Source organism: Phyllostomus hastatus, unplaced genomic scaffold (assembly GCF_019186645.2).
Source record: "Phyllostomus hastatus isolate PE091 unplaced genomic scaffold, TTU_PhHast_1.1 phas_contig_40, whole genome shotgun sequence".
NCBI lineage: Eukaryota > Metazoa > Chordata > Mammalia > Chiroptera > Phyllostomidae > Phyllostomus > Phyllostomus hastatus.
In genome coordinates, this window is record NW_025333872.1 from 9613678 (window position 1) to 9638094 (window position 24417).

General features: G+C 44.3%; 1 protein-coding gene across 3 annotated transcripts in view; it reads right to left on the reverse strand.

Moving 5' to 3' along the window:
* Positions 1-494: 494 nt before the first annotated feature.
* RCAN2 (regulator of calcineurin 2) overlaps positions 495-24417 on the reverse strand; it is a 261473-nt gene continuing 237550 nt past the window's right edge. For all 3 annotated transcript variants that reach the window (XM_045843340.1, XM_045843341.1, XM_045843342.1), the window contains 3 exons: positions 23015-23188; positions 19280-19451; positions 495-3024 (listed from right to left, as the gene is read on the reverse strand). In XM_045843340.1, the coding sequence (XP_045699296.1) occupies positions 2858-3024; positions 19280-19451; positions 23015-23188 (513 nt within the window). In that variant the 3' untranslated portion in view covers positions 495-2857. The remainder of the gene's footprint in view (positions 3025-19279; positions 19452-23014; positions 23189-24417) is intronic.

Consider the following 24417-nt stretch of genomic DNA (forward strand, 5'->3'; position numbering starts at 1 on the left):
GTGGTATATTTCGGGTATGAGTTATTTAACACCCACATGTAGTGCAAATATCTATCTTTTCCCAGCCTGTGGCTTTCCTTTTTCACAATAGTGTCATCTGATGAATGGATGCTCTTAATTTTAATGAAATACAATGTACCCCTTTTTATGATAGTGGTTTTTTTTTGTATTCTATGTGGCATTTTACCTACTTTGGGTCTTGAGGGTCCTAGTACACTTGAGAAGGCTTTTTGGACGAAGAAAGTGCAAAGATGGCGATAAATGGGCTCTTCCACCTCCCTGATCAGAGCCCAACGTGTCCTCCTGGCCTAGTCCCAAGTCCTCCTCCTCCAAGAGGCCTGGCCGACCAGCTTCACCCTCCGCGCTCGCCCAAAAGAGCTCAGGTGAGCCGGTCTCCTCCGAGGGTGGCGCCGCCCTCCGCCAGGATCACCCTGCCAGGATCACCCCTACACGGTGGGCTGCGCAGACGGCAAGCAATCAACCACACGGACAGAGTCATTCACCAGGTTTATTTGAAGTAGAAGCTCTTTGAGCTATACACGTGCACAAATGATTCAGTTGGTGGAAATCACCCCCTCCCCCCATATTTAAACTCTTCAAACTTAAAATAGTGCTAAAGAGGTTTGCATAATGTGCGTCATGGAAATGCTGAGGCAGTTCTGACTTGCACAGTGCTAGGAGCTTCCTCTGAACCGCTTCCCGCCTCCTGCTAAAAGTCCCTCTTCTCCCTCCGAAAGCCCAATCTAGTAAGAGAATTGCTTCGTCGGAGACCAGTTCACACGGACACTTTGCGGTCAAGTTCAGCAAAACTAACCATTTAGGTCACACACTCCACTGAGCTTTTATTTTACGGCTACACAGACCAGTCGTTTCAACTTTTACTAAATTTGGTTGGAAGTGCCTGATGTATGTGTTTTTAAACATTGAAAAGCCATTTCCAAATATTTTCTCTCATCCAGATTTTCTTTAAGACCTGCATGCTGAAAATTCTGAGTATCTGAAAAAGTCATTCAGCACAAAATGGCCGGCAGCGGCCCTTCTCTGTCCGGCTCCCTAGCGGAGGGCGGCATGTCTGCCACTAGAGGGCGACATCTCCCCACTAGTGCGTCTCATCTCTCGTTGGTCAGAGAAACACCGAAAACCTCCGCAGCAAAGGAAAGTCAAAAGCATTTGCTTATTATACACTCCTCAGATCTTATTTTTAAGAGGAGCCTTCATTTTTCTTATGAAAACTCGGGACTTTACAAGCAATGCTGTCCTCAGTTTCACCTATACTGTGTCCAGTACTATATTGCTATATTCACAGTAGAACGGACTTTAATTTCTGAGTGATCAGTCTGTTTTAAGTTTCTGATAAAACTAACATACACCTTAGTCAAAAACCACAACAGTCCTTCTATCGGTTGGCTGTGTTCTTGTTCTCGCGTGTTTTTCTGAGGCTTGGGTAATGAAAGTATTTCTCCACTCCGTCGTAATTGGCATTTGCATCTAATGTAATTCATTAAAGTACAGGAGTAGACGAGGCCTGGCACATGGAGCAGAAGGTAATGGTTCTATCGGTGTATGCTCTGTAATGCACTTTGGGCTAGAGAAATAGAAAAATCACATGTGACGAAAACAAATAGGTTTCTGGGCATATGGGCATTGCATGAGTAGTGTCGGTGTACATTTACCTACCATCCTTCACCTCTCAATATGCTCAGCAGCTGCTACATTCTGGAGATTTGGCTTCATCCGCATTGTCTACAACTGACATTAGCATCTTTATTTTAAAACAAGTCGTCTTGATAGCAAAGATGTTGGCTAATCATTTAGATACTGGCATGAGAAGTTTTGTGCCCTTTCAAAATTCAGCATTATCCATAATAGACTGTAATATTATCTGATTATCAGCATTAGTATATGAATGCATTCATAAGCAATGCACATATTATGCTTTTAAGCAGCAAATGGCTGAGCAATTACTAAATAAAAAACATCCAGATTTTAAAAGCACAGCTGAAACATTTGTACAAATATACAAAGAGAAAAAACAATCGTTCAGACACCATGAAACTTTTGTAATAAATAGGTTTGTCTGAAATCAGTCTCTATCATCCTGGACCAGCCTCCCCAACGAGGCTGGGGAAGTTCTATATGGAAGTGGTGTTCAAAATCTACTGAGGAATATCTTTGGGGCCAAGCTCAGTTTTGCCTCCAGGAATTCTGATAGAGCTATGAAGTATTGACTCAGAGTAGTGAATGCACCCAGACTTGTTGAGCTGGACGATTCTGATACTTTTCCTAATCTACATAGGACATGGCTGGATGCTGACAATCTGTGAGTCAATAGTACATCCTCAAATCATGAAAATAAATGCTGGTGATCATGCATGTCCTGGGAATGTCGGGATGCAGAGGACTGAGTGAGACCGGATAGGGATATCTCATGCAGTCAAAGTCAAGTTTAATTATGGTCCTACTTAAGTGGCCAGGAATAAACAACACACACGCACATCAGGACTGGGACCGAAACAGCTCACAAACAACACAGGTGCTATTTGTCACTGATGTCTCTGGCTTGGATCACCACGAGAGAATGAAGATATAGGCTGTGCTGATTGTTTAATAAGAAAATACTACTTTTTTCCCTAGAACCTTCTAGCTAAATAATGGATTACACTTGATGGGTATGATATGATCAGGAAACATATCACCTTTCCTAGCCCTTTTGTCTGAGAGGCTTGATTACAAGGGAGGAATCTCAAACAACCGAACACCCAGTGATTTAAAGGCAATTTTTTTTTCAACAAACAACAGGAAGGGAAAAGCGTGATAAAGAGGAGACAGATATTATCATCGAGGCGGAGCGGTGAGCTCAGTTGGACACAGAGGGCGAGGGCGGCAGCCCAGGACGCCGGGTCTGGATGATTTTTGGCTTTGGGGAAGTCTTTGGGTCCTCTTCCTCCTCGATGTCACTGTCGCACACGTGCACGACCACACTCGGGGTGGACTCAGTCCCTGCGTGGAGCTCATACTTCTCTCCTGAAAAGCAAGAAAAGTGGGCGTGAGAAACAGATTCTTTGGGGAGGTTTTCTTAGGAAGTGAGAAGAATTTACAGTCTCAGGAGACCTGGGATCTTACCCAGGAGCAGCTCGGGGCAATGGGGAATGGATTGCGATCTACCTGTCACTGTGTCCCAGACCTGCCACCTGTCAACTGTACAACACTGAAGAGGCCACCGAACCTCTCTTAGCCTCAGGTCCTCAACTTAAACATCAAAATGTCAATGCCTGCACACCATGGGATTGTGGCGAGGCCTGAATGGGTCTGTTGGTGAGTTACAGGGTTCTCTTTGATTTCCCAGCATTGCTGCTAATTTCAGAGTCACCCTGATCCAGTCACTACACGTTTTCACCTTTTGGATAAGGTGGTCTCTAAGTTCTCCAGCTGGACATGTCTTATAGCGAGAGCTGCCCCAGGATGGAACAGACGGTGAGGCAGGATCACTGCTCTTTTGGGGTTTGCCGCAGTTATTGGGGAACTGAGTTAGGTGACTATCAAGGTCCTTTTCAGTCCTAAAAGTCTACCATTCTTAACTTGCTTATCTTACAATCAAATTGCTGTCAGCCAATTGGATTCTTTCTGTCTTTCTTCACTTCAGGAGGTATTGACTGAGCATCTTCCAAGTTCTGGCCCATGGCTCACCATAGAGGTTACAAGCACAGCAAAGCAAGCCATGCCTTTCACAAGAGCACAGCCCAGTGGTGGCATGTGGAAATAGGAAGTGTCACAAGTTTCCACATAAGTGCTGGGTGGCAATACATGTCAAGGACTATGGTACCCAACTGTAAGGAGCAAGTAACTCTAAAAGGCTGCCTAGTGGACATGACAGTTGACCCGGGTCCGAAAGACAGGGAGACCTCCAGGGGGTGGAGCAGGAGGAGGGGCATTCTCATTCTGCATGCTTGCAACTGCTCCTCTTAATCTTCTCCTGGCATCCTATACTTTACTTGCTGTCCTTCATGAATCAAAAGAAAAATCTATAAGCAATGTTTCCCAGGCACACTCCTGTTCAATGGGTCTCCAGGTCTCACTAAGATCAAGTCCTAATTTTTTAGACGAGGACAGAAGACTCTGTATAATCTCCTCAGTCTTTTCCAACATTACCTCCATCAATTCCCTATTTGCTTTGGTCAAACTGGCGTACCTGCTGGTTCCTACTCGTGACAGCCATGTGTTATACCCAGCAACCCAACAACTTTTACTTGGCATAGCCACAGCTCTCTCTGAGATTCCCTGAATCTTGTCTCCTCTCTAGGATCACAGCCAGACACCACCCAGTCCAGGAACCTTGCCTGTCATCCTCAGGCTGCAGTGGCAAGTGCCCCTTCTGGGCCACTAGGCAAGTATTGTCAGCTCCAGGTCTAGGGTACGATTTATGTGCCACTGTGCACACCTGGGTGAAAACAGCAGCCTCTAGCAGAGGACAGTGTTAAATCCTGGGTGCTGACATTGGCGAATGAGGAACACTGATCGTGCAATAAATGTTAAAGCTCTTCTAAGTCACACTGGGAAGGATTGAAACATTCAGAGTCAGCTACTGCTATAGGCTGAATTATGCCCCCTGCTCCCCTCAAAAAAGATGTTGAGGGGAGCAGGGGGCATAAAAAAGATGTTGAAATCCTAATTCCTAGGACCTACTAATGTGACCTATTTGGAATTAGGATCTTTGCAGATGATGTTAAGTCGAAAAGAGGTCATTAGGGTGGGCCCTATTTTAAAATGGCCGGTGTCCTTGTAAAAAGGGGAAAACAGGACGCGGGCAGCACACGGGGAGAACGCCTTGTGCTGCCACAGGCCGGGGCTGCCAGAAGCCAGGAGAGAGTAGAGTCTGTCCTTCCCTAGCACCTTCGGGAGGGAGCATTTCCTGGTCAACATCTTAACTTCAGACTTCCAACCTCCAGAGGTGGAGTTCATCAGTTTTGGTGGTTTAAGCCTCCCTGTTTGTGGTACTTTGTTATGGCAGCCCTAGCAAAGCAATGTAGTCTCACGCTGCTAAGAGTGCCCTCTTTCTGTGAAGAGTCCCCTGAGACATCCTGGCGTGTAGAGCAAGGCTTTCCTGGGTGAGGGCAGCACAACCTCCAGCATTCCCCCTTGTATTGCCGGTAGCAAAGAAAGACAGAACTAACCAGAACTGTAGACACATGGCTCATACAGACTCCAGATCTGGTGAAAGTGTAGGTGGAGAGAGTTGTGTCAACAAGTACTAAATCTCTGACATAAACGAGCTGATGTGGACCAGTTTAGATTCAGGGGAGGACAGTGGCACAAACAGGGCACACGGAGCAACGCCAGGAAGGAGACACTGGGCCGGATCACTCCTGCTACACTTCATGTGTCCCCTGGAGAACAGGAACTGATGGCACTGTCATCCACTCTGAAGTTGTATTGCATATTCTTGCAGCTGGGGTATACATATCGATGCTACCTATAGCTCATTAAAATATTTATTCTGTTCTCCTTAAAGCATTTTGTCATTTTTGTCAAAATCCCAAGGTAGAAGAACCATTTCAGATACTGCTAAGGAGAGGAGCCCACATGAACCGGCTCTTTCTGAGAGGGGCGTGAAAGGCTCTGGGCCAGGGGTGGGCAGGCTGGCTGGCAGCGCCTTTGAGCAGGGCTTCTCAGACACCTGACAGCTCACTGTTACAGACAGAGGGCTCCAGTATGAGGATGAACCCTGCAAATTCTGACTTAGTGACCTCGCACCGGTGCCCCATACTCCCAGGTGCTCCACGGTCACCGGGCTTTGTGTGGCAGGCAGGAGGCTGTGGTCTGGGAGGGCGCTGGCGTGCCGGAACATGCCCCCTCCAGTCCGCCACTGAGCGTCATGATTTTCCACTGGAAAATGATAACGGTGCAGGCAGAGGGCAGTGCAGGGAGGGGTGCTGAGGATGCACAAAGGAAAAGAAGCAGGGAGTCCAGGTCAGCCCCGCAGCCACCCCAGCCATCAGAGCTAATTAAGCTCTGACATTCTCATTTTTTTCTGGGAGAAGAGGATGTCTTGAAAAGTTCCACAGCAAATGGTGACTGAGTTCACTGAATCCAAGGTTTCTTCGATTTTCTCTTTCCTTGGGGAACACTTTGCGGTTCTGAATGAGAGACTGTCTCAATGAAGACACAGAGGAAGAAGTGATGTCTGAGTAATGAAATGAGGTGGCTCTTGTTTCTGTGGGTAGAATTTCTTCAAAGTTCACACATTGGGAGAAGTGCCTTTTGAAGAAACACAGGTGGCCGCCGAAATGTCCTTCACGGCTCTGCTGGTTGTGACGCAGGGAAGAAGGAGCAGCAGTCTCTTGTCCTTGGAGGTGGGGATGACAGAAAAGTCAGTCACAGCAGGGCGGGTGTGGAGACTGTGGGACCTGGGCATGAGGAGGTGACACAGGGACCCTGGCCGGGGGCTGACCAGACATCCTGCCCCTTTCCTCCTCTATTGGTAAGAAGTTAGCTTTTTTTTTAAGTGGTAGTAAAATATACATTAAGAACCTAGCCTTTTGATCCAACCATTGGCTTGCCCTGGCTTGGATAAAAAACATCCCCTTACAGATCCCTCTAGTCACGGTGTGTTTACTCTTCAAAAGTGGGTGCCTTCCCCTCAGTCTGGGGGTGCGGGGGCCCAGCACCCAGAGTGGGAGAGGGGCCAGCACACCATGCAGGGCACCCTGTCTGGGGGACACCCTGTGCAGGACAACTTTCACACCAAGGGGCCAGCGTCAGGTCAGCCTAGTGGTAGACATATTTTATTGCCGTGACTCCATTAATTCTGACATTCCACTGTTCTATTTTTGGAAACGTTCTTACTATAGAAGTCTAGCAAAGCTAAACAGCTGCTGAGAGCCCACAAAGTAAATAGCACAAATAGCTTTGGTCTGGCTGGATTGAATTTCCCTTTTTTTTGGCCTCTCTTTCCCCTTGGTCTTCTGCGTAGTCCTCCTGTACCATGAGGGCTGATGCCGATGCTGCCACCCTGCACTGGGACCGACTGGGCTCAGTAGGGGACAAGGGGCCGACAGTGCCTCGTGTTCACAGGGCGGGCAGGTCACATCCCAGTACAGTGGGCAGGGCCATGCAGAGCAGCATTTCTTGTGAAGAAAAAGCAGAGTTTCACCCAGCTCTCTCTTCTTCAGTCTGTGTTCAAACTGTCCTTTCCCTTGCAAGCAGTAAGCAGGCCAGGCTCAAGAGTCCCCAGAAATCTCACTGATCAGGGTTTTTTATAGCCAACCCATGAAACAAATTCCCAGATGTACAAATGCAAAGTCCTCTAGCATGTGGTCAAAATTAAATTGTCATTCAGGCCTTTGGAATTGATATAGGCTTGGCCACAGCTAAAAATAAATGCCGAAGTTCGGTCGCCTCTTTTCCTGAGTGGATGAAGACGGGTTGCAGATGAAGTCTCTACTCCTGCACGTCTGGAGGAAGTGGAGGTGCACACGGGCTGCTTTCTGTTCTCAGGAGGGGGGAGGTTGAGTCCCTGTGCTGATGAGGTGGCTGGGGGACATTGTGACGTGTTCTGGCACAATCACAGAGAAATGTGTTGGTGATCGTTGGTCCCAGTGACCCAGGAAGTTCTCCATCACATTATCTTTGACGTATGGTCCATGAGTTGGCCCTTCTTGAATACAATAACCAGTATGATTATGCATGGTTTGCAAAAATCAGCATAATGCAGCTATGTTAAGAGTGAGCTGACAATACACAAAATACTATATTTGTGTGTAGCTAAACAGAGTGGAGACTGCTCCTATTCCTCATAAGAAAACTTTTGTGACAGAGGGCAAGAGAAGTCTTCCTAAAACTTCAGCACCTCCCAGAACAAGTCCTTACATGACTTCTCCCAGGAATAGATGTAAAGCCTCCCCCTGAGGCTTTCAAAACACAGCAAAGTTCAGCAGGCGTAAGGCGAAGGTTTGCGTCATTTCCCAGCATTACTGCTGTTCTTCTTGGAAGATTCCTTCCCTGGAACAACAGGAGCCCCCATTCCTGTCCCTCTGAGAAGCTGTGTGAGTACTCAGGCCTGATCTCACACTTGATGCACCGACATCTCCACCTGCGTCTCCTACTCTTTTCCAAACTCACATATCTAAAGTAGAGCAATGCCTTCTCTCTGACAATCTGCATTCACTTCCCAGCTATCCCATTTCTCTTGGCACCTTCTAGATGCAATTTCTTGGAGTCGGTCATCCTTGAATCTGCTCTTTCTTCCACCCACTGTAACTAAGTCAGAGAGCATTGCTGAATATCGTCTTGAAAGAGTTCTCATGAGCTCCCTCCACACGCTGTGTCCACGCCTCACCTCCTCCCACCCAGAGGAGTCTTAGCCGGTTTCCTTACCACAGGAAGTAACCTCCCTGCCAGAACAAACTTCCTCAGAACATTCGGAAGCTTCACCTTTTCACTTGCTAGTGATGTGACTCTCAGTGTTCTATATTTCCATGCATCAGTTTCCTCATCGGTTAAATGGGAATGACCACCATATCCTTGGGATACCGCAAAATAAAGACCTAGGTGTCAAATACTTTATGCAGCCCTCCCCAAATGCATGATATGATTATTTAAGGTGTTACTGCGGTCAGTGCTGCCCTCCAATTTCTGGTTTTCAACATGACGAACTAGTCTAGTCACGCTACACAATAGTTAAAGAAAGAAGCAGCTGGCTGGCTGCAAAGCGCTTTGACGCAGTGGGGCCCCTGTTGGAAACAGAAGGGGTGCACGATGACTCGCTGGGTCCCAAGGAACAGTGGGTGTCATTGATTCTGATCCTCAAGACTGAATGATCCTTTCCCCCTTGACCACCATCCCCTTCTCTCCTTGTTGGTAAGTTCCTCGCCTTTTCCTTCTTTCTTCCTCCCCATTCCCAAGTTGCCTTTTTAATGAGCTCTCTGATTTTCTTTTCCTGAGATAGTGTGAACCTCTCATTTATAATGTTTGATTAGATCACCTTTTCTATTATTCATTGTTTTATCCAGTGATGTTTCAAACCACAAAAGCCAAGACTTGAACTTCTTTTGTGACTGCTGCAATTTAAGGTGTATGTAAGTGCTCAGTAAACACATGACTGATTTACGGGGGCATCAAGCTCGACTGTTTATGGCCTACTTGTGTCATATCTAGTACATATGCACTTGTGTATTTTTCTTCTATAGTTAAATGTGTAAATTTTAGCTTTTCAGCTGAGCTGAAAACCATCGAAGGGTGGGATTTTGCTCATTTTCAGTGGGCTGTCAGTGCTAGGCCAGAGAGACTCATCATCTGCCTTAAACGTAACATCTACTTCTGGAGCGCTTGCCAAATGCCAGACCCAGCTCTTAAGTACTTCACATAAAGTAGATATTTAATTACGATGGCAGTTCTGTCCCGTGGGGTTTATAACGTCTTATTCACACAGGAGGCAAGTGAGATCACCCAGGTAGTAAATGGCAGAGCCAGGATTCAATCAAATCCAGTCAAACCCTGTCCGGCTTCAGAGGACGCGCCACTGGGTACCACTCCCATTCCTCCCACTGTTCTCCTGCTCCACAAGAGGATCTATGGAAAGGGGCCTCGTTTTATCTTTTACTTTTAATGCATTTTCATGGCAACCCATATTTTCAGTGAATGTTTGTTCTCTAGCTAAAGACACAGTATCTGTTCCTTTTGCATCCTGCCTCTTTTTGTTTGGCTAATCGCTAGTTCTTCTAGGCATGATCTTCAAGCAATGAATCTTCTCAAAAGATAGCATTTAATAAATTATAAAAAGAAAAGGACTATAAATTATAGACAGAGTTAATCCATATCTCTTGTAGTGACTTTGGACTCTGAAAAAAGACCCTCTATGTTTCCTTCTTGCTTTAAGTTTGTTATCTTTCATGTTAAAGGTGAGTTCTCAACCTAGGAAAGTCATGGGTTGTAGCAGCCTATTCCTGTTTCGTGAAGACAGCCACACTACTTCTTGCCCACAGAGCTCTTCAGTAACCTTGCCGCTCCTCCCTGCTGCCCTCTCTCCCCTCGGACCTGGTAGGCCTTTATGCTGCCTTGGCTGATACAGCACAGTGGTAGTGACCAATGTGACTCCCGAGTCAGGTCACAAAATGCCACACACTTCCACATTATCCTCTCAGCATGCTCACTCCTGGAACCTCACCTCCATGTTGTAAGGGAGCCTGAGCAGCCCATGAAGGGCTCAAATGGAGAGGCACCAGGGCCCCTGACCCGCAGCCTTCCTGAGCTCACAGCCAACAGCCACATCCCACCTGCCAGCCATGTGAGCAAACCATCCTGAGAGCTGATTGGCCAGTTCCCTGCTGAACTGCCCCAGCAACGGTGCACAGAGCAGAGGTGAGCTGTCCTCTTGAGCCCTGCCCAAAGGGAAGGAAAGAGGGAGAGACAGAGAGAGAATGTGTGTGTGTGTGTGTGTCTGGGAAGGGGGAGGGCAGCAGGTGACACTTCTTTGTAGTGTCCTCCTCTTTGCTCCACACTGGCACCTAGAGCTCCTTACACGACAGTCCTTGCTTCTATGTCTCTGTCACATTTGAGAACCACCTAATAAACACTGCTAAGGTGTAATTAGTGCAGTTCTCAAACACTCCCAGTTGTATCTGAAAATGTGATAGGGATTTTTTTTTGTCATAGGGACTGCGTTGGGTGTGGGTGCTGGGATGTTAGTAGGTGATGCCTGAGGATGCTAAATGTACTGCAATGTGTAGGACGGTCAGTTCCAAAATGCCACATTGAGAAAGCCAGAGTTAAAAGATTAAAATAGGCACTTAAATTTAATAGGAGACTAGGACACAGTTTGAAAAGCAAGTTATAATAAAGAGGTAACACACACTGAGCGTTTACTATGTTCGGGGATGGACATGTGGATGTATATGGATTATATTTTTTGATGCTCACACCAATCTTGTTTTACTCCGGAGGACACGGGGACATAGAGAGGTTAGGAAACTGTCTCAAGGTCACGTAGCTACTCAAAAGTTGAGTATGGATTCAAACTCACATCCTGAGTTCTACTCATTCATCCTAAAGCAAGAGAAATACCTCCCCTTTTGTTGGAGCTTCATTTACAGAAAAAACTAAAAAGAGGAGTTAATTCAGGGCAGATGGATTTATTGGGAACTTAATATTACAACTTCGATCTGAGAGTGGAGAAAGAACTTATTTCTAAGTAGAATTAGACAGAGTGATTTCGTATTAAAAGAAATCTTGCCGGATTCTAGGGCGGGAAGTCCTTTGCAAATGTTTTCCTGTCTAATTCCTTTGGGTTTCCATGAGCCCATAGTTAGTTTTGGCGGGGCCTGGGTGTGAGGGTGGGATCATCCCTCTGCAGCAGCTCTGTCCCGCTTCCTCTGTGCACCTGCCGTTTCCGTCCAAGAATGCCCTCTAAGCCTGGGCGCCAAAGAGGATGAAGCGAAGCATAAGCCACCCCAAATATTTCACTGGCAGTTCAGAGAACAGGCACATTTAAATAGCACCCATCACCACCTGCATATTGTTCTTTCTGGCTGGTAGACACTACTCTGACAGCTCTGCCTCCCTTAATTTGCACTATGGCAGAGGGAACGTCTGTCTGAGGAAGCCCTGCTCATCTGTACTGCTCAGAGGACAGTGATCGCCACCAGTGAAGGCGACAGTGTCTCTGTGCCAGCCCCCGGGCCAAGTAAGTGCTTCATGTGTATTAATTATTCCATCTTCAAGATGACCTTGCAAATCGTCAAATAATTACCATTACTAAGAAGACCCTGACGGGTGAAGTACATTGGTCAAGGTCACGAACAAGTGGTGGAGCCAGGACTCCAACTGAGGTCTGCGGAGATCAAAGCACAGTCACCACATGGGCTCCGAGGTTTAGGAATAAGGTTTGGATGGCGCGTACCATCGACTTCCCTGCCTCAGCAGGTGTAGTGTTTTCCTATAATGAGAAAATACTTTTGATGTGAATGAATGGAGTCTTTATTCTTGTCCTGTATCCTCAGTCCTTACCCACATCAAAGTAGGAAAAAAGAAGGGGTTTTTGGTAAGATGCAAGTGTGTGTGTGTGTGTGTGTTGGGGGGGGAGAGAGAGAGAGAGAGAGGGAGGGAGGAAGGAAGAGGGGGGAAGAGAGAGAGAGAATACCTCTGTCGTTTCATTGTAAGTGGTGCTGTATTCCAACTAAAGAAAATGTGCTTATCTTCGGGGGGGTTTCCCCTAAGACTGGATTAGGGTCACCATTTGTCTTCATTCCCTCCTTAGCTCCTTAGGATCTAGACACTTTGCGGGACAACTGATTGACTGCAGACCTGAATTAATGGTCACAACAGAGAGGTGGGGCCCTAGAAGAAAGGTAAGGGTAAGAAAGGCTAAGGGAACCAGAGAGGGAGAAGGATGGGGAAGGTCAAGGTTGACCAGAAACAAGGGGCTCTCTACAGCTTGTGAGGTGAGGCCCGTCCACATGGGGTGAGGGTAAGTCGCCAACACAGGAGAAGAAAGAACTGTCTGTCCGAGCTCTTTGTGTGCGGGTCACAGAGCCACAAGGTTCTGCTTTGGGAACAGTCGCTCTGTTCTGCCTTTCCCAGTATGGGGGCCTGGCGGAGGGAGTAGCTGTGGTCATATCTTCTGTTTTTCCTACAATGTGTATGTTTTACCTGTGAATTTTAAAAAGGGAAGCATTTTATGTAGCTACTCAATAGTGATCGAAGATAATTGTGTAATATATGCTGAGATGAAAATCCATTTAACATTTTTCCAGGAAAGATTCACTGAAAGGAGATGGAAAATGTGAGCATGTGTCCCAGGATCACAAGTCCATGCCCTGTGGGTGAGAATGACCCAAAGAGACCACACTGACTGCAGCCCTGGGGACAGGCTGTTTTATCTGCCTTTCATATTAATGGTCTGAAAATAGTAATTGTTTAACAAGAATTAAGACTTTTACAATAGTTACCTGACATGCACCCAGAATACAGCTGTTCATGTATATCTTCCAAATGAAATGTTTGCTCCCTTTGAATCAATGAGCCTGGGTTTAAATTTGTCTTGTGAGTTACATGGATTAATGAAATACATTTTCCATTTAGAGAAAACAATACATATACCAAGCAGCAAAATGGCAAAATTGCTTTACTATGACATGTTTTGATGGAGAAGAATTTGGAAAAAAACTAAATATAGCAGATGTACATAACTTGAAACTCGAGCACCTTTTTAAGCCTTCCTCTGCAGTTAACTAAAATTGATTTCCCTAACAAGAGCTAAAAATAGCAGGCAGAAAAAAGGGACTAGACAATGACTTTTCATATCGCTCCCTGCAGGCATTTTCGGTGACAATGAACATGACCTTCCAGAGCCATCCTAGAGAGCCGAACAAAGACTGGCATTTCACGCCTGCCTCTGATTTACCCCCCATTCAGTGCAGCCTACATCTATCTCTATTTTGCCATTTTTGCTGATTGGTCGAGATAAGCACTTTTGCTGGGCTGGGTTTTTGTTTTTCCTATTTTGTTTTACGTTCAAAAAGAACACAGCGCTATACTCTCTCTGGACTCAGGAACAATGGGTATCAGACAATAAACTGACATAAACATTCTATTCTTTCTCTCCCTGGTCAAAGCCCGTCTTATTTTGTCTAGGTCATTGTTGAATGATGGCTTCTCCAAATTCCCCAGGGGGACGAACACAAATGTAAAAGCCACTGTTTTACAGAGGTGATGACTGCGCTTTAAACAGAGAGGAGGAAGGCAAGTTCTGATCCACTGGTTCCACCGGACGGGAGAGGGAATGCCGAGCTGCTGCCGGGTGTGTTGTGGGGTGCCAATGAGCAGAGAAGTGAAAAGTACAGGAACCAAATGGATAAGGTGTTTTGTATTTTTTTTAATTTCCTTTTGCAATGATCTTGAATTTTTTCAGGATAAATTAATTTTATTCTTCAAGAAATCTCCCTGGCTTCTCAAATTTTTTTACTCCCTGGGGCAAGGGTGGGGGCATGATTAATCCCTTCTGCTTCTGGCCAGTGGTAGAGGAATGTAGTTTAACTTACCAGCTGTGCAGCCTCGGGCAAATTACTTAACCACTCTGTGCCTCACATTCCCTGTCTGAATAAAGGAGGAAAATAACAATGCTTGTCTCAAAGAGTTGCTTTGGGCATTAAATGTGATAATATAGTAATGTGTTTAGAACAGTGCCTGACACACAGTAAGCCCTATTATAAAGTTTTAGTCATTGTTTCTATTTATTTTTTTCTCTAATTTACCTGTTTATTTGCTTTCTGGATCCAAAACAGAACATACAATCATGGGGATATTTTCCAGAATATAAAGTTGTTCTCTCTGATAAACGGAACTGAGAGATGCCTCAGTGTTAGGGGGCTCTGGCCTCACACTGTACATCCTGTTAAGGGTTTCGAAGGCAATCCACAGGTGTGGGTTGATCGAGGTTCCTTGGAAACTGCCCTGCCCTCTCCATGCTTGTTTCAAGGGCCTCTCTAGAATTCCAGGGCGTTTTGGACGACAGCCACCAGTGTTCCTTTCTTAAAGAACAGGGGTGCTGTTTTGCCCTGTTTGTCTAAGCTGAGTCCTGTGTCCTCATCCTCACCTTTCTTCCATGAAAGAGTCTCAATAAGGCACGTCATTAACTGTTGGGAACAAGGAAATTAAGAACTAAATTTTAACCTTAATAGACAAGAACCACATTGTAGCTGAAAAGAAATGATAAAAGAGACAGTACAGTTAAAGCAAACATCCCGTGTCTAGCAGATGCTCTCCCCTGGGTAGGCTAGATAAGCAGTGCTTTGTAGTTTTTAATGAGAAAATAGAAAACTGGCTAGCTAGAGCCAGGAGATTACTAGGTTAATGAACAAACATCCTGCCTTCCCGCCTTATGAAAGAATGCTTGGTTTGAAATTCCCGCACGCGGTCTTTGTAAGCGAATTACTAACTGCCACGTCTACTTCTGTATAACGCTTGCTTACTCGCCCATATATAAGAACATAGTTGTAAGCGCTCGGCGCGGCTCTTGTTTGCAGCTCCTTGTGGGCACTGTGTCGCTGGACACTTTGAGAGTTCGCCCCTGCACAGGTTAAACTTGGCCAATAAAGTAATATCTTTGATACCCTGAAAGTCTCCGATACTCGTTCTCGAGTTTGCTGGATGTTACATTAACAACTTGAGATGTTAAAGCTCCCACAAGCCAGTGGTTTGCGGAAGCGATCCGGATCCCAGCCCTGGATCCTAGCTCCAGGATGCTCTTTCTTTAGACTTACTTTTGTCAGCACCTTTCGATTTCTGCATCTCCCCTGTCAATTTAGCGCCATTAGTCATTCCTCTGAAGCAAAACCCCACTCCTTCAGTTGTTCGAATGGCTGTTCTCCGCTCTCATTCTAATCTGCCTCTGTACTCCTGGGACTGAGGTAGTCATCCTTCACATGGAAAACGTTATACTTTGGTACTGAAATTATTCTGCCAAAGGATTAAAAATGAATTTTGCTAAATCATTATTTTTTACAAATTGAAATGCTAGAAGTCATCTCATTGGACAAAACCATTAATTTAGTGCTGCCTGTCTCGATTTGGCTAAAGCCATAAGAAAGCAAAAATTCACCAGTGAAAAACTTATCTCTAGGCAGGGTAATAGTTCCATCTATTCACTTATTCACTACTTGTTTTTAAATTCTCACCTGAGGATATGTTCATTGAATTTAGAGAGAGAGGAAGGGAGAGGCAGGGAGCGAAAGAGAGATAGAGATAGATAGATAGATAGATAGATAGATAGATAGATAGATAAAGAGAGAGAGAGAGACAGAGACACCGACATGAGAGAGAAATGTCATGTGAGAGAGAAACACCCACTGGTTTCCTTTACGCACCCTGACTGGAGATAGAACCCACAACCCTCTGGTGTTCAGGATGACAATCCTACCAATGGAACCACTTGGCCAAGGCATCCAATATGGATTGAGCATCTGCTATGTGCAAGGTGCCATCAGGCACTGGGAATACCAAAATGAGTAAAACATACAGTCTCTCCCCTCAAAAAGCAGGGAAGACAGTAACTTAAATGATAAAAAATCACCATATGGAACAGTGAGTGTTGTAAGAAGTGCCACGAGGAGCCTGAAGGTGTGACTCCTCACGTTGGCACCCCGTGGGGAGGGGACAGAGAGGTGGGCGGGGAGGAGGCTCCCTCGTTGTTGCAGCTGAAATAGCTGCCAGAGGCCCAGGCCTCTAATAGAGCTTTCTGATATTTTCAACTTGATAGCTGGATACAAATCATTCATCTTTATGGGGTGAAGAAGCTTCAAGGACACAGGAAAAAGACAAATGGATGACTAAATCAAGAAAAATAGACTCAAATTGCTGTCAAGGGACAGAGAGAAAGCTACCCTAGGGAATTCATCCAAATTACAGCTGTTTCATGGGACGCAATGTTAGTCATCCTTAAAAAGCAGGAAACCTGTGAGATTCGCTCTTGCACACGTAGTGCACAGGCCTTCATTTGCACACTCACGAGACCCTGGGTTAGGTGTCGTGGAGTCACAGTGATGTCACAGAGAACTGTCAGTTCAGGGGCAGGATGAACGTTTTGCCCGCGTCAGAGCACAGCGGACCTAAAGTCCACCGAGGCAGCCGGCGTCCTTAACCCGTCCCTGGATCTGGCCAAATGGGGAGTCAGAAGAGAAATAGCCACCAACCAGCTGGTTTGTTCACCTTTCTACAGCTCAGTGTTCCGATCTGTAAAATGGGGGAGTTCCTATCTTGCTGATTGTGCAGCAGGGCACTTCGGGGATGGTAGACAGTACAGAACGGTGAGGCTCATAGGTGAGTAGCACAATTAAGCATTTTTATCACTGTTGACAACTTATGCACCACTCTTAAAAAAAACCTTGTTTTTTCTTTGCCTCCTTAAGACCATTTCATTCTTCCTCCTCCCTCCTCCATGCCAGGCTGGCGTGCATCCCTTCAGAGGCCGAATTCCCATTCCATCCATCCCTTCTGCCTCTGTCAGCCCCTGGCCACCCAGGTTCCTGGAAGTGCCCTCCACACCTGGACTCACCTCCATTAGCTGTGAGGTGTCTGAGACTTGCCTGTATCTTGCCTTTGCATCAAGCTTTGTAAACATGAACTACATAGGAATTTTCTTTCCCATTCTGGATAAAACATGTTTTGAAGTCATTGAATTACCAGCTCCAAGTGAGCGGACAAGACACCCCTGGGCTTGGCTGGTCAGAAAGTCTGACTCGGCAGGAGGAGCATGGCGTAGGAAGCCCTGTCATTGCAGGTCGCTTCTCCCCGCCCCTGGGCCTCGAGTTTTCCCTCCCGTAAAACAGAAGTTGGCCAGTGACTCCTAGTTCCTCTAGCAAAGACCTTAGTGATTCTGCAAAGGGCTCCATTTGCTGACCTTCAGATCAACTGCACAAAGTGTTCAAATGTGTTCTCATTAATATCTGTGCACAGGAGTCAAACAGGCAGTGCCAAGGAGCTTGTCTCTGATTGGTCCATTTTGGGAGCTGTGCTTGCCTATTTCTGAAGCGTCCTGAGTTACCGTGGGAAGTGGCCTCGCAAGGCTTAACTTGAGATCGACTCAACTTTTACACTCGACGTTTATGCATATCACAGACACGGCTCTCTTTGGACAGGGAGTGCATACGCTCAGGATTCCTGTATGTGAGTCAGACTCTCAAGGAAATCACACTTGACAAATATCTCCCTTATTATCATACTGCTTCGTTCCTCTGCCACATTAGTTAGACATCTCCTGCTTCTCACAATGGCTCTTTGAGGGAAAACAATGGCCATTTTAAAGGCCCCAGAAGCTGAGTGACTGGATGGTGATTTCACAGAAACCCCCAAAGAGCTTGCTCTTGAGAGCCCCATAATTTAACTGCTGGCCACACGTGGGACAACCAGTAACTCTCTTGCAGGGAGTGCTTATTAATCAAATTAGCCTCATGCTAATTTGAGGATCTCATAGGGTGACCAGCTCTTCCTGCTTTGCCTGTCAGTTGCCTGGTTTTAGCATTGAAAGTTCCCAGGAACCCCTCAGTACTGGGCGAAACAGGACAGTGGGTGGCTCTAATTCACCAGTTCTCAAGATTCAGTGTATATAAGAATCAATATGTGTGATGATGAAAACTGCAGTTTTCTGGGGTGGGTGATTCTGGTCCCAGAGTTTTCCTGCCCACACTAAGGAACAGAGTTTAGAAATTTATCGTCCCTGGCATTTGGCATTTGGCCACCAATGGTTCTTGAACTCATCTGTACATCAGAATCAACTAGGGAGCTTTTAAAAGAAGTGCTAATGCTTGGACTTGATTCAAATCAATGAAATTAGAATTTGTTGGGATGCAGTCATGGCATTGAGGTTACATATTTAAAGCCCCCCCCCCCGCCCCCATACCGGAGAATTACTGGTAAGTGGAGCAGACGCAATGCCATTACTTCCCTTGGGATCCATAGTGCCTAAAACCTCACTGGTTGTAGCCCCACCAACATCCCCTCACCTGCTATAATACAGGAAACATACTCTGGAGTGCAAGGTGGCAACATCTGCTGAAATCGAGGACAATATCACTTCTAGATATAAAACAGGTAAGAAAATTTGGGAAAAGTGGACAGGAGATATGCACAAGAATGTTAACTGTAGATTTAATTGTAGCAGCAAGAAACTGGAAACAATCCAAATGTCCATCAACCAGAGAATGGATGCATAAAGAATGATGGTTTATTCACCCAATGGAACACAATCCTGCACTGAAAATGAGTGAATCTGGGATACATATCCCAACATTGGAACAAAGTGACTGTAGGATTTTTCTAAAGTTTGAAGCTACTGTGACCAACTTCTTAGGGACTTGGAAGCTTCACTTTGGCAACCAGACTGTCTTGTAGCAGAGGGCTCCTGGGCCCAACTGTGACAGCAATAAAGCAGTCACACAGCATAGTAGCGTCACACCAGCTGCTAGAGTTCATGTTGCTTGTTCTGAGGAAATAACTTTACTATGGTATAGAGAGAAATCCCTTTAGAATTAAGTAGTTTTTTCTGATCTTAAACTGTCTCCACTGCAATCCAGATGCCACATTTTAGAACTGGTTCCTGAGTTGCTTTTAAACAGCTACAAAGTCTGATGCTGCCATCTCATTCCTCATGCTTCTCATTGTCCACATACAGCAATAAATCCATTAGAAATGCAGATGTGACCACGAACTCTGGATTTCAAGGTTGTTAATCTCATTTGGCTTTTCTAGGTTGCTGACACATGTTTAATTTTACAAGGGCCGCAGAGCTTACCTGGTCCTAGTTTGGCCACGGCATAGAGGAGGTCATAGTTGAGGACTGGGGTGGCATCGCTGATGGGCTGCCAGCCAACAGGAGGAGATGCAGGGGGTGAGATGAGAAACTGTTTGGCCGGCTGTGGTGGGGCCAGATGCAGTTTGTCTCCGTCTGTCTCTGGAGTCTGAACCTTTTAAACAGAACAGAAATGAAGACACATGATTCATCACGGCTCAGATGCACCACATTGGTACACTAAGGTGCAGAGTCTCACGTTTAGCCTTAATAATTATTCTTTACCACCCACCATGTGCTCAATTATCATAAAACAGTGGCTCTCAACCTTTAGTGAGCATCAGAATTGCCTGGAAAGGTTACCAAAATATAGATTGCTGAGCCCCACTGTGGAGCTTCTCACTCAGTAGATCTGGGATGGGGCCCAAGAATTTGTGTTGCTAACAAGTTCCCAGGTGAGGCTGATACTTCAGTTCTCAGATCCACTCCAAATCCATCCATCTATCCTCCCTCCCTCCCTTCCTTCCTTCCTTCCTTCCTCCTTAAGGTGAAATTTACATAATATGAATAACCAGTTTGAAGTAATTCAGTGGCATTTGGTATATTTTCAATGTTTGCAACCACCATTTCTATCTATATCCCAAACATTTTTATCACTGCCAAGGAAAACCTATACCCAGTTACTACCATTTCATCTCCAAGCAGAGTGTGGCAAGCACCAATATGATTTCTACCTCTGTGCATTTACCTATTCTGACCACTTCATATAAATGGAATAATAGAATATGCAAGCTTTTATGTCTGGTTTCTTTCAGTTAGCATAATGTTTTCAAGGTTCTTCCATGTTGTTGCATGTATCGCTATTTCATTCCTTTTTATGGCCAAATAATATTCCATTGAATGAATAGACCACCATTTGCTTACCTCTTCACTCATTGATGGACATTTGGGTTGTTTCTACCTTTTGCCTATTTTGAGTAATGCTGCTATGAACATATGTGTGCATGTATTTGTTTGACACCAATTTTCAATTTTCTTTGACAAATACCTAGCAGTGGAATTGCTGGGCCAGTTGGCACCTCTATGCTTAACTTTTTAAGGAGACAGTGGGGTTTTAACTGATGAGAAAACTGAGGTTTCTCCAAGGTGCACACGTTATTAGCAGTGTGGGCTTTGAACAAAGGTCTGAGTCCAAAGTCTAAGTCCTTCTTCTTTTATAGATTTTATTTTATTTCATTGTGGTGAGAGCACTTAACATGAGGCCTAACCTCTTAACAAACCGCTAACTGCACAATGCACGATTGTGGGTGGTAAGCACAACGCTGTATGGCAGGCCCCTGAGCTTACTCACCTTGCCTGACAGAAACGTTATGCCTGTTGGTCAGTAACTTCTCATTTCCCTCTCCCCTGCCCCTGGCTATCACCATTCCACACTTTGGTTCTATGAATTTGACTATTTTAGTTACCTCATATACATGGAATCATGCAATATTTGTCTTTCTGTGACTGTCTTATTTCACCTAGCTAATGTCCTCGAGGTTCATCCATGTTGTCGCATATTGCAGAATGTCCACATTACCTACAGCAATCTACAGATTCAATGCAATCCCTAGCAAAATCCCAGTGATTTTTTTTTACAGAAATAGGAAAAAATAATTCTAAAATTCATATAGAACCATGAAATATATCAAATAGCCAAATCATCTTGAGAGAAATAATATCACACTTCCTAGTCTTAAAATATATTTAGCCCTGGCTGGCATAGCTCAGTGGATTGAATGCAGACTGCAGACCAAAGGGTCACTGGTTCAATTCCCAGTCAAGGCACATGCCTGGGTTGCAGGCCAGGTCCCCAGTAAGAGGCACGTGAGAGGCAACCACAAATTGATGTTTCTCTCCTTCTCTTTCTCCTTCCTCTCCCCTCTCTCTAAAAATAAATAAATAAAATCTAAATAAAATAAAAATATATTTAAAAGCTATAGCAATCAAAAGAGCATGGTCCTGCAATTAAAACAGACATAGGAAACAATAGAACAGAATAGAAGCCCAGAAATACATCCACATATAGAGGGTCAACTGATCTTCAACAGTGGTGTCAAGAATACACAATCAGGAGAGGATAGTCTCTTTAATAATAGTGCGGGGAAAACTGATTTTCACATGTAAGAGAATGAAACAGTATCCTTATCTTACACTATACACAAAAATTCATTTAAGTAAATTAGGGACTTAAAATGTAAGATATGAAACTGTAAAACTCCTAGAAGAAAATATAGGGGAAAAATCTTCATGACATTGGCCTTGGCAATGATTTCATGGATATGACACCAAAAGAAAACCAGGCAACAAAATAAAAAATGAACAAGTGGGACTACATCAAGCTGAGTATTCTGAACAGAAAATAAAATAACAAAGTGAAGTGGCAATCTACAGATTGGAAGAAAATATTTGCAAACCATGTATAGGATAAGGGGCTACTCTCCCAATATATAAGGAACTCCTACAACTCAATAGTAAAAACACAAAAACTGATGATTAAAAAGTGGTCTAAAGACTTCAATAGACATTTCTTCAAAGAAGACATACAAATGGTTTATATATATATGAAAAATGCTCAGTGCATTCATTATCAGGAAAAGGTAACTCAAAAACACAAGGAGATATCACCTTACACCTGTCAGGGTGGCTATTTTAAAAAATAAAACAAAACAAAATACAAAGCCCAAAACAAAAACAAAACAAAAAGACAAGTGTTGGAAAGAATTTGGAAAAATTGGAATCCTTGTATATAGTTGGTGGTTTTTCAAAAAACTTAAAATGGAACCATAGTATGATCCATGAATTCCACTTCCAGGTATTTACCCAACAGAATGAAAACTAGGCTCTTGAAGAAATACTGGCACCCCCATGTGCATTGCAACCCTACTCACAACAGCCAGACATGAAGCCAACCTAAAAGTCCATTGACAGGTGGTGAAGGAAGAAAATGTGGAGTATACATAAAATGGAATGCTATTCAGGCCTAAAAAGAAGCAACATCTGTACCACCTTGTAGAGTCCAAAGGTGGAAATGATGCTTACTGACCAAAAAGAGATGGATCAAAATATTTACTGATGGCACATATGGCCACTGATTGTCCACTGTGTGGTCACTGTGTGCTTTGCCAAGAATTACCCATTCATTTTTGGAATAGCTAGAATTTGATTTTGGACTAAGTAAAACACAAAATTAATTTCCTTATGTTTGTACCTTTTATCCTGCATGTGAACACTGAAAAGGTATACAGTCCACTAACACTGTCTTAAAATTTAAGTTTTAATTATAACCTTGTCAGAAAAGTTAGGGGTAGTTGTGATTAGAGCATTCTTTACAACTATTAGCTGGCATTTCTTATGCATTTACCGAATGCTAGGCAATTCAATACCCAATAAGTTATTTAATCCTCATAACAACAGTCTTGGGTATATATAACCATCCCCATTCTATAGGTGAGGAAACTGAGACCCGGTGAAGTGATAGAACAATCTGGGTTAGACCCCAGACTGTCAGTCCTCAGAGCCTGCTTTCTAAACCTCTATGCTAGTCCAGCTGGGGAATCATGATACAGGCTTATTTCTCAGTGGCCTACTTATAGACTACAAGCCAACCTGGAAGTAGAAAAGAGTTCCATTTGCATTGTTTAAAAGGCAAGAAATACTGTAGGGCAAGAGGATTAACTTTGGTAAAAATTACCTTACCTGTGCAAAGTAGAGTTTTAATTTCTTCCCTCTGAACTGGGTTTCATGAAGCTCTATTCTGGCTCGGGCTGCAGATTTGGGGTTGCTGAAGTTTATCCGGACACGCCTGAAACTCTTAAATAGCTGGAACGTCACACAGTCATCATAAGTCCGGAACAGACCCTCGAATTTTTCCTGGTAAAAACAAACACAGAGAAACATCCATGGGTCATGTATTTCACATGATGCCTGATCTGACAAAAACAAATAACTAAGTAAATGAACAGGCTGTTTCCAACGTAAAATTAAAACAGAACACTGTTCATGTATTTGTTTCATCTGTCAGTCTGTTGCCAGGTGCCAAACATGCCTGTGGATTCAGCAAAGCATCCATAACCTGGCTCCAGGGATCCATAGAATACAAGTGAATGAGGTTTAAAGTGCACGAGGAATCTGAACATTATGCAAAATAGTTAGTAAGTTTCTGTGTACATGTGTTTTCTCCTCGGGGGAGGGATCTTAGCTGTCCTAAGATTCTCAAAGACACCCATTATTTCCAAACTGCTAGAACAATTGAGTAAAGCATGTGGCAGATGTTGTTAGTGACTCTTGATTTTGGTGGTACTTTTCTTGCCTAAAGGGTTGGGAGCCCACACTCCTCAAACTCTTCTAGCGTCATGTGATTAGTCCTAGTCAATGAAATGTGTGCAGAAGGCAGGGAAAAGCTCTTGAGAAATTTTTCAGTCTTTTTGTCTGCAGATGCCTTGTGTTTGAGGTGGTATAAAAGTGGGAAGCAGGGAGATAGATCCTCAGCCTGAGTTCCTGAGTGGCTGCATGGAGCACAAATATCTTTCTGCCTAACTCTCGCCCCATCCTATAGACTCTGCTTTGACAAGGGAAAAAAAGGCCTTCTGTTGCATTCAACCACTGAGATTTGTGGATCATTTTATTCCCTCAGCATAACCAAGTCTATCACAATACAAAGCAATCATTTAAAAATTTTGATTCAATGCAATTTTCAGTTCAATTGAACGACTCTGTTACAGGTTCACTTTGTACATTACATGGTCTCCAGGCTTTAGGAGGATACAGAGATGAGTATCATTTTGTTTCGACGCACAATGATCTAACATAATGTGAGAGGCAGACAGAGACACAACTAAGAGAATGCTCATATGATTAGGAAAAGACATAGAGAGCTAAAAATATTGTGCATTAACACCATCTGTCTGGTTCCTCTTAGCCTTAGAAAAAATCCTTATTATAAGTAACAAAATGAGTGCCTGTTAAGTTAGTGATTGTTCTTAATGGAGAAACTACCACTAAAGACATAACTTCTATTAAAAAATCCCCGATTCTTTTATTTTTATAGTTAAAGTTATTTTGTCATAAGAGTGAGTGTAAGTGGGACTGAAGATGTACAA